At 44.6% G+C, this 11,189-nt stretch overlaps 1 protein-coding gene across 1 annotated transcript; it reads left to right on the forward strand.

Annotated features, from left to right (window-relative positions):
- The first annotated feature begins 38 nt into the window (after positions 1–38).
- pggt1b (protein geranylgeranyltransferase type I, beta subunit) lies at positions 39–10,223 on the forward strand. Its single transcript, XM_037483150.2, has 9 exons — positions 39–377; positions 930–1,048; positions 2,015–2,079; positions 2,445–2,596; positions 2,974–3,106; positions 3,302–3,347; positions 4,758–4,942; positions 5,564–5,672; positions 7,680–10,223. The coding sequence occupies exons 1-9, from the start codon at positions 250–252 to the stop codon at positions 7,844–7,846; spliced, it is 1,104 nt and encodes a 367-aa protein (XP_037339047.2). The 5' UTR covers positions 39–249; the 3' UTR covers positions 7,847–10,223.
- The last annotated feature ends 966 nt before the right edge of the window (positions 10,224–11,189 follow it).

Here is an 11,189-nt window from a genome sequence, read left to right on the forward strand (position 1 = left end):
AATAAAATATATTTTAAAACATTTTTTTTAAAATTATTTCTGGAGGTCTATTTTTCCTCTACTGAAATGGTTCACTGAAAATAGTGTAATTAGTTAGCAAAAATGTAATTATCTTATATCGTATCTTAATGATTGCACTTCTACTTCTTCAGTATAATTTCTGAACTGCGGTGTCCGTGTATTTGCTTTTGCTTTTATTTTGAAAAACGAACGTACCGGAAAAGAGTCCTCATAGGTGCGGATGCAAAGATGGCGGAAGAGGAGAGCCAGTCTGAAGAATTTGAGCAAATAGACTTTTTAAGAGATAGACATGTACGATTCTTCCAGAGAACTCTTCAGGTGTTACCCGAGAGATACGCCTCGCTGGAAACCACCAGGTACATTTACTAGGATGAAAAACGCTGCTGTAGTTTTCTGAAAGGCTGGACTAGCATTCAAGCTAGCTGTGCTTCAGCCGCTTTGAATGAAGGCTAGTGCAGGTTAGCTTAGCGGGCTTGCTAACAGCACACAGCACCATTAAGTTATAGCAGTGAAGTTAGGACTGATGGGCTTTTACTGTAGTAAAACAGGAAATCAAGGGTACTGCGGGGCTCGACACCCTCTGAAAGGTTATTTTCGTTGCAGTGGGGCTAATTTAAAAGTAAACGTCAAGCTAAATTCAATATGTAAGTTGATCAGGTTCTTCCTTTCTTAACCTGACAAATTATCCAGTAAAAGTCGACTTCAACCAACAGCTCACGTTAACTGTTGTCCAATCAGGCAAGTTTTTAAACACCGTTTTGATTTTGGTTTTATCCTCCAGTAATACATTTTGATTGTTTACTACATTCTCTCTTCTCTGATGCCTCACCATGCATTCATTCGTTAATTTTGCTCCTCACGTCCATCAACATTAAATGACCAGATTGTTATTGCTTCTTTCTTTCCAGGTTAACGATCATATTTTTCGCCCTGTCGGGCCTCGATGTGCTGGACGCCCTGGATGTGATTGATAGGAATACCATGATCGAGTGGATCTACTCACTACAGGTCCTGCCCACAGAGGACCGTAAGTGTCATTTCTTCTCACTGTTTCTAACCGGACTGTAAAGAAGCTGATGTGGAAAGGTTAACCATAAGATGATGCAATACAAACAACATAACAGTGTTTGACAGGGAGCAGTAAGTGTCATTACCCACATCATAAGTAGGTTGAAAGGAGCATTGTCACCTCCGACACACAAGACTTCAAAACTGACGAGAGAGCTTTAAGAATCAAACAAATGAACGACAAGCCATTCCAATATTGTTTCATCTTTTAAAATGAAAGAGGTTAGGAATGCATACCTGTGTTACAGGGCTTGTTCAGGTAAATACTGTAGGGACCGGACCTCTTTCATTAGGGGAAGTTGGTCTTTAAATATTTAATGACTTGTTCTTTTCTGTCTCTCACAAGAAACTCTGCCTTCTGTTTTCATGCCCAGTTAGTTAAGTATTCAAGACAGCACAGAAAGCATGTCTGGATAGCCGTGTTTGATTGGTCTAATGTTGGCTGCTGCCATATGTTGGTGTCTGGCTGGCTCTCTGTCAGGTGAAAATACTGGGGGGGGTGGGGGGAAACTTGAGATTTTGTGTCATTTTTGACCCAGATTTGGTTTAAGGTACAATTTTCCACATTTGGTGAGGTGTTTAGTATTAAGATGTAGAGTGAACATGTGCTGACATTTTACATTTAAAAATATTGTTCTAATAGGACTTGGGTTAATGTATGTCTAAACTGACAGGCATTGAACTTGATTTAAATTTCATTTAATTGGGTTCTGTTGTATTCAATCTTCTCTGATGGCCTGTAGGTGGCAGCACTACACTTTATTTGCTGAGCATCCTTGCCGCACCTTTTGGAAGGTTGAAATGGACAGAATGAGACCTGCTTTGTGAGACAGTAAATCAGAACGAGTATTTTATGTTGCAGATTATTAAAGTACATCACAATTTCTTACATATCTGCCTCTCTTCCCCTGTCATTCTCTTCCAGAAGCTAACCTTAGTCGTTGTGGTTTTCGTGGATCGTCACATATTGGAATTCCTTATAGCACTAAGGTACTGTTTTTGGACCTCATCCCAAGGTTGACCTAATATTAATATCTTATATGTAAAATGTAAAGCGCTTCTCTAATGTTTTTCGGTAAGTCAGAATCAGAAGCCATTTATTGCCACATGTGTTACTCATAGAGGAACTTGACTTGGTGCGATATAAGAATAAAATAAGATAAAAATATACAAGCAAGAATATACAATACAAACAGATAAATACGTTAAGTATGTACGTCCATATGTTTCCATGCTGAGAGAAACCACTGCAAATGGGGATGAACATACCATTTGCATCAAAACCTCAAAATATTTAGGCCATTGTCAGTTTGTCAGTTGTATGAATAATATTTCATTTTTGAAATTGTCCTCAGGGTCCAGGTGTGCTCCATCCGTATGACAGTGGCCATGTAGCCATGACCTACACGGGGCTGTGCTCACTGCTGATCCTCGGAGACGACCTTAGCCGCGTTAACAAACAGGCCTGTATGGCTGGTCTCAGGGCCCTGCAGCTGGAGGACGGCAGGTCAGGCCACAAACACAAACGCCCGCGCGCACACACGCACGCTCATTTTAAACTCTGATTTACGCTGGCACTTTCCCTCTGACTCAAATATGCCCAGGGCCATGTAGACGCTAGTGTTAACGTGGACCGACGCAAACTCGTGTCAAATGTTCCCACTACGCTGGATTCTTTGCTCACACACGCGGGGCGTATCGTGCATAACTTGTCCGGAAGATACCGCTTGGTTCACGCACAAACATATCGGATTTAATCCCTTCAGCAATTTCAGATGGCGTGCTTATTTTTGACATGACATGACTTAGATTCTGCAACTTCAGCTCATTCTCAACCGTTGTGTAACTCTAGTCCGCGTGTCGCTCTGTGTCTTCCCCTTCCAGCTTCTACGCAGTGCCAGAAGGAAGTGAAAATGACATACGCTTTATCTACTGTGCTGCCAGTATCTGTTACATCCTGGACGACTGGTCGGGCATGGACATCCAAAAGGCCATTGAATACATCAGAGGAAGTTTGGTGAGAAGACAGAGGCATTGAACCGTGTGGACAATGGGACGTTTTGGTGTCCGCCCACACTCGCACGGGCAGAATGGTGGTTAAAAATATATGTAAATCCAAGCAGTTCAGCGCCATTGCCTGGCACACGTTAGCCTTTCTTGACTGATGAAACATTGCTTGTAATTGAATAGCTCTTCATTTCCCTCTTCACAGTCGTACGACAGTGGGTTTGGCCAGGGAGCCGGGCGGGAGTCACACGGTGAGTGGGATCATCGTGTAAATGCTCGTACCTAGTTACAGATGTCACAAATGTCCATTTGAAAGCTGACATCGCTTACGTGGGTGATCTAGTGAGTTGGAGAGTACCCAGATCAAAAATCCTCGAGGTTGATATGGAATGGAAAAGGTTTGAGGGTGCGTTGGCGGTGTAGTGGGAGAGGGCAATGAAAGTGGTAACTGGTTTATAGGATTAGCTGTTAAAATCCATCTCTGTAGAATACATTGTCCTCATTAATCCGCTCACCCCCACACACAGATTAGAGTTTATTTTTCTCACACAAAAGCCTTCATCCTATACAAACACACACACCTCGGAGCACTGCTTGGAGCACTTCCATGGGCCAATTTCGTTAATTAAATCTACAGCTATATAAACGGTCTGATCCTAGCGCATCTGGGTAATTTCCCCGCTTGTGATGAATTGCACTTCTATGATTACAGTCTTCATTCAGGTGCAGGAGGGCCGCTCACACATCAGTAGAGAACTAGAGCTGATGCCCATTACCCATCCGTCCTTGAAGAGTGTGTTTGTTCAGCATCAAGACCTCCCGCACCGCGCGCTGTACGTTTTCACAGACTCTTTGGTTGATGATTGTGTTTTAGGCTTTTGTATAGTTCAATCTGTGCCACATGGGTATGTAATCGGTGGAGTTGGCTTTTATCTCCTTGCTTTGTTATTTCTCATCTTTAAGGCGATGTAGAAATCTTTCCGCTCAGGTGCGAGTAATTATCCCACGCCTAATGTTGGAAAGAATCCTTTTGGATTCCCCTCAGTTGTGTTTGATTCAGACTGATGCCCTCCTCGCCGTCTTCCTGTGCCTCCAGCAGAAAGCACGCTAGACACGTTTGATCAGCGGCGAGTGTTACACCCCTGACTCCCAACACCTCAGCAAGCCTTCTCCTGTGTTCCTCCCCAACACACACGCACACAGAAGCACACAAACACACCGTGACAAGCAGCTGGGGGCAGCGATGTGAGAGGCTTGATGAGAATGAAAGCGGCTGCCAGGTGATGGATAGCTGCTGCTTTTGGCCGCGCTGATAACCGGCTGTCATCAGTCACCGAGCAAACGAATCGTTGGACGCGTAGCGCGAAGGTTTTCTATTATTGTGCAGAAAAGTATTTAAAAAAAATGGCTTCCGCTGCCAAGGAATGGTGTCGAGTGAGAGTAGCTGCATGCTATGAAATATTTGGCAGTGAAATAGCCCACACACACACAGACACACCCTCTGTTTTTACTGCAGTGCTCTGTAATCACCAAGGTGTCTGTCGTCAAAACATATTGGCAGGAAGGGGCAAGTAAACTGGAACTGCTCTTCAATTTGATTAGATTGTTAAAAAGCAGTCATTTTGATTTGTGTGTGTGTGTGTGTGTGCGTGTGCGTGCAGGGGGCTGGACGTACTGCGCCATAGCCTCACTGTGTCTAATGGGCCGACTGGAAGAAGCGCTGAGTCAGCGGGAGCTGGACGGGATCCGCCGCTGGTGCATCATGAGGCAGCAGAGCGGCTTCCACGGTCGCCCCAACAAACCTGTAGACACATGCTACTCCTTCTGGGTGGGAGCTACGCTAGAGGTACAGACTGGTGTACCAGACGCACCTTTCACATGCACACTCCTACACGCTTTAGCATGATTAGTGTTTATAAGTATTTTACCAATTTTCTAACGAAAGGTAACGTTTAAAAAGGTGTACTGGCATGCAGCAAAGCACTGTGCACTCAGGATAACTTGATTAATACACTGCACGCATGCGTGCCACCCTAAAGTACTTGTGAGCATTTGTGTCATCACTATGCGAGAGAGGTAAAAGGTCAAGGAAACTGAGCCTAACTGCAGCTAACTATGAGTAAGCCAGAGACACAAGCACGCAAACGCACACACACACACACAAGCCAACGCGCTGCAGGAAAACTGAATTTCTGGGTCAGAATTGTGCCAGAGGGAACAAATGTGCGCAGATATTATTTGTTTTTGGCAAATGTGCTGTATGATCAACATAAGCAGCTTGATGTTTTGTTGTTCACTTCAATGCATTTTGTGTATTTGAATGCAATGAAACGAGTATCTTCTCACTAAGAACAACATCCTGTGCCTCATTGGAAATCAAAAATGTATTTTATGCTGCAAAAAAACAACCCAGTGTTTACCCAAAATGTCATGGCAAAACCTCCCTTCTTTTTCCCCCCTCCCACAGCTCTTAGATGTGTTCCAGTATACGAACTTTGACAAGAACCGGAGCTTCATCCTGTCCACGCAGGACCGGTTGGTGGGAGGATTCGCCAAGTGGCCCGACAGCCATCCAGGTAAAAGAATACCGCCGTGGTTTGTTCATATCCTGTTGTTTTCATATCTGTGGATCTTTGTTAAAGTAAGAGGGACACAAATCCCACATACCTTTTTTTTTTTTTGGTCAACAGTAGTGGTAACGGTTGAACGTACATGTGGTGGAAACCCAAACAGACGATGACGCGGTCGCTGTCCATCATATTGTTTCCGTTTATTTCTCAGTAGCTTCAAAGATCTCTCTTCAAGGACCATAAGATAATGGAACTAAGCAGCTTCAATTGTTGTTGGTTTCCCCCTCTTTGGGCTGAACAGCTTGTACCCCTCCCTGCACAGCTGCACAGACTGCAGGGTGGAGTTCTGGTTGGCAGTTTTACCTGAGATCAATGGAAAAGTTCTTGTAATCCTAAACCTCAATGATGCACATGCTTGTGTGTGTTCTTGTCGTCTTTCCCGTCCTTTGTAATGTGTAACTGATGAGGCGATTGTCCACGTGAGGACATAGGAGATCGAGCTCCTCGCGTTACAGGAACGAGGCTGGAAGCAACAATGAGGCCTCGCAAATATGACCCAATAAAAGGGAGTTTTCCCCGGAAGTGAAAGGGATGGCCACAGATGGTGTTGGACTCGCATGAACTTGAGCAGTGTTCACGTCACGTACAGCTGCCGATAAACAGCCCCTGAGCCGGGAAGATGGGAAGGTAACAAACGGAGAACAAAGGAGGGGGCTGTGGCCCGGCCGCATGGAGCAGACGGTACCGTGACTCCTTCAAGTCGGTCGTCACAACATTCACAGCTGCCAGAAATTTCCAATTCTTGCTCATCGCCAAACAGCAGACGGACCCAGTTGGTGATGCGGTAGAGAGTTGTGCATCTTTTCAACTGAATCAGCTGCCTCCCTTTTGACTTTCCAGGCTTGTCCTAAGCTGTAAGTCCTGTGCAGACAGAAAACAAATTACACAAATTAACAATCCTCCGTAAGTGGAACCTTTCAGCGTAGTGTGAAGACAGACCGGGCCGTATCGGCCCCCTCGTGCTGCTGTGTTGGGCCGACCCGCCGCCCCAGTCCTCAGACTGCAGACACGCGCCCGGCGTCCTGAATAGTTTCAAGGTCCCGTGTCCTTCCTGAGAAGCTCAGGCCAACGCCACACCTCCCGTTAAACTGTCCTCGCCTGTAACTCTGTGTCTAATCGCGGCCAGAAGTCTCTCGGAGCCCGAGGGGACTCTTCAGCTTTGTTGTGAACCTGCCTCCTCTGCGCTGTGAATAAAACTAGTTTGATCCAACCGCAGACAGAATATCGCATGTTACTGTAAGTGCAAAAGTTTGGAAATCCAAGTGGAAATCTGCCATTTCTGTTTATCACACAGCCGTCTGCTTTTGCAGTGGTTGACTGTTTGTCCAACTCTGTTGCTCAGCAATATTGTTTCAAACATTCTCATGTCCAGCTGGGGAATAATTCATTCATAGCGATCACCAGCTTTGACTCGAATAATATTAATAATGCTCTGCAAATTTTCTAAACTATTTGTTTAGTACTATGTGTAACCAAAAATATACCGCGGCGTAATCCCCACATTCTCCTTCTACCGCACGACCTTGAGTTGGAGTCCACATGAGTCCTGAATGATGCTGCTAATGTGGCTTTGATGGATTCGGATGTCTGTGTCCAATCATCTGTCCCTTAATTATAATTCAATTAGCGGTCCATTTACTGGCCTGTGCAGCTTTTACAGTGGTCCCAGAGGAGGTGAAAAGACATGGGGCCAACCTATATGTGCATTATTTAGGTCTCCTTAAAGGAGCAGTACAACACAAAAAAATGCTTCTGCTTCATGTTGCTTTTCATGAGAGATCAGGTTATTGTTTATTGATCCCGGCGGGTATTGAAGAGCGAAGCAACAAACCCGACCGCCTTTTTATCTCCGATCCCGTCACTTTCAGGTGCTTCTTCGGTGGCGCATGTTACCACCGCTGACCTAGTTTTCCCCCCCCTTTTGTCCCCTCTCCTCTGTTTCCCTCCCACCAGACCCTCTCCACGCCTACCTGGGCCTGTGTGGCCTGTCTCTGATCGGCGAGCCCGGCCTGAGGAAGGTGCACCCGGCTCTTAACATCACCCAGAGAGCCTTTCAGCACGCCGAGCAGCTGCAGCTGACGTGGAGGGGCAGCGCCGGCAGCTGCAGCCGACGGCACTGACGGCGGGGAGCGTCCGGGTGTCCACCGGCAGTCACTCAAGGGCAGTCTGACTTCCGCTGCGCGTCCTCGAGACGTTTGGCCGCCCATCCGCGAGGCCTTCGAATCTCAGCAATCGAGAAGGTCAAGTCCCTCGTTACACACGAGTAACTTTAGGGAGCCCGAGTCCATCTACAGTGACTTTTGTGTTGAGCAATATACGCCCCACTGTTTTTCTTGCTGCCTTCATTTTTTTTTTTTGTAGTAGTAGTAAATGAATAACATTGTGGTTTGGGGTGATGAAATGATGTGCCAGAAAGTCAAATTTGAGTCACTGGAGATGCCTCAATTTTGCATATATATATATATTTTTTAAACTAATCGTACAGCTTGCTGCTCCTCAACATAAAAAAAAAACAAAAAAGAATCTGCTGTAAACCTTCCAAGCCGAGGATGAAACAACTGCTTCACACGGACGTAAGAAACCTCCACAAAGTAGTTGTTCTCCACAGAGAGCCTGACTTCCAAATTGTGTCTTTTTTTGAATGGTTCTGCTGTAGCTGAAAGATCTTCAGTGGGCTGCTGCAATTTCTCTTGAATCAAGTAGATGCGCGTTCACCAAGGCTCAATGGTGTCCAGGTGTTGCCAAGATAATAGTGAACTAGTTTTTTTTTTTTTTGCAAACCAGCAGTGGTCATTTTTGGGGGTGAAATTTGAAAGGCTTTTTTTTTTTTATATTTAACAACCCTGCCGATACGTTTTTTTTTCAGCATCTGTGCCCCTTGAACATTTCAATCCTCACGTCGCTCGCCAACCTCTTCAAAGCCTCGAGCTCTCGGGTCCCACAGGTGATGGTCCCACAGGTGATGGTCCCAGTAGTTGATCCCAGTGTAGTGGTTCCCAGTAGTTGCACCACTACAGGCTCTGCTTCTGGGTCCTAACAGGTGAACATGATAATAGATCTGTTGAAGTGGAATTCAACAACTACCCCTACAGGCAAATCCATGATGAGAGAAGAAAATCAAAACCAGTAGAAATAAATGATTTAAAAAAAAAAAAATAGCATTGAGGTGTTTTGAGAGGCTGAAAGAGAGAATCGCCGGGGACTGAAGAAATCAATCGATAGGCATCATGACTTTGGGGGGCGAATGTATTCTTTTGAACAGCGCCAGGAATTGGACTTCTTGTTTTCCAAACACAACGGATGCCTGGCTATATATATATATATATATATATATATAATTATATATACAGAAGGTACAACTCACACGAGTAGAATGGGCCTCACAGTCTCCTTTCCCGCCAAATTGCCTTTTTTGAAAACCGAGTAGGTAGAGAGCAGAAAGGCGAGGAGAGGTGGATAAATAAATGATTTTCACCATCTATAATGTATGGTGAACACCCCCCCCAGTGTTGAGGAGCCTTATTTTGGTGCAAACTGTCTTGCTTTATACTCTAGTGCATCTTATATTGTTGTTGTTTGGATGTTGCTGTTTTGCCTGAGTCATTGAGTCACTCTTGGTGACTTTTCTTCTGCCATTTCTGTTAGTTAGTTTTGGAAAGGGCAAGCTATGACTTTTGTCACACATGCCGAATTGAGCCTCGGATACACAAATAATGTCATAGTACAAGCGATTAAAAATAGGTGAATTAAAATGATTCCCCTGATAATAATCCGGTATCAATGTTTTTTTGTTGATGTTGTGATAATATGTCCCGACTTCTCAAGTTTCACGGGTCACATGGCCAAGCCGCAGTCTCAAAGGCCACTCTGAAATGTTTCGTTGTATGAATCACCGCTTTCGGAGTGCCCTCTTCTTCCTTTTTTTGGGGGGGGGGGGGGGATTCTGCTTTGCGTACAGCACGCTTAAATCGGGCTTAGCTCGGCTGTTCCAACTGCTCGAAGCAGTTGATGTCTGATCGATGGTGTATTCCCACAAGGATCGGTAAATGCTTACCCGACTTCAAAAACAGGAAAGTGGCGGATCACAGTGCGCTCGATGCTCTCAGGCCCACGGCACGCGGGGGCCTTTTCTCTCCTTTTCTTTGTTTTCAAATGGCCGCATGGTGAAAGGCGGTTGAGATGACGTGAACCCTCGCTCCATCGACTAATATCAATAACGGCACACTTAAATGTAATGGAATTTTATTTTTTTGTATGCTTTGTGGAGAGATTAGTGTAGATAAATATGTAAATGTCTATAAATATCTGACTTCTATTTTGCAAGTGCTCAAGATGAAACTATGTTTACAGCGACATCAGTGAGACGGGGGGAGGAGTTGGATACGCAAGTGTTGTAATGTGATGCAATTTACTACTTTGAATTTGAGGACAATAATTTGGATCTAGCTTGGCGGTGCATACTGTATTTATGATCAATAAAAACACGTACTAACTTTTACAATTGTTCTGGTTTCAGTGTGAGATCTGAGGATTGGGTCAAAGGTTAGGACGCATTGTGATCACTTCAGGGAAGAATATTTTAGACCGACGTTATTACCTTTTACTTGTGAGAAAGAGTAAATACATCCATCTAAAATGGCATTTCCTTCAGGCTGAAGTTGGTTCTTTACCCTGTAAATACACTAAGGAATAAAGTACCTTTCCTTCAGCAAAACAGTTGGGCTCATACAGAGAAGACAGCCTGTATTTCCTTTCCCAGCAGACTTTGTGGCTTGATGACTCAAAACTGTTGTTCTATTTTTAACTTCAAAGACTAACAACTGGTTAGGCCTTTTTACTAATTTGACCTAATTGCCTTTTTCTTCCTGCTCGAGTGCGTTTGAGTAGCTCCGTCTGATACTTTTTTTTCTTTTATTTTGCGAGGTCAGTGACAGACGTAATTAAAAGCATTGGGGGAGGGGAGTTTCTGCTGGATATAGGACACACACACACACACACACACACACACACACACACACACACACACACACACACACACACACACACACACACACACACACACACACACACACACACACACACACACACACACACACACACACACACACACAGAGACAAAGTCCCACTTGGGAGACGCATAGCTCAGTCACGGACTTCACGCCTGGCACCAATGAGGTCATTTGATCTAAACAAGTTGGCCTGGTGGTTCTTGTATCTAATCTAAATGTAAAGCTGACAAACATTGTCTTTTTTTAAATGTACTTAATCACAAGTTTTACCATTGTTGAAGTTTACAAAGCAATTCAAACATGAAGAACGAAGGCAAAATTAGGTTTGAAATGTTTTTCCTTCCTCCCTGAATACAAGCCCGGCCCACATTACGAGTCTCAGGAGATGCTTCCATGACAGCCAGCTGCAGTTTGGGTGTGGTTATTTGGTCCCTTGTTCCAGAGGCACCTGGGT

This window comes from Pungitius pungitius, chromosome 5 (genome assembly GCF_949316345.1).
Source record: "Pungitius pungitius chromosome 5, fPunPun2.1, whole genome shotgun sequence".
Taxonomy (NCBI): Eukaryota; Metazoa; Chordata; class Actinopteri; order Perciformes; family Gasterosteidae; genus Pungitius; species Pungitius pungitius.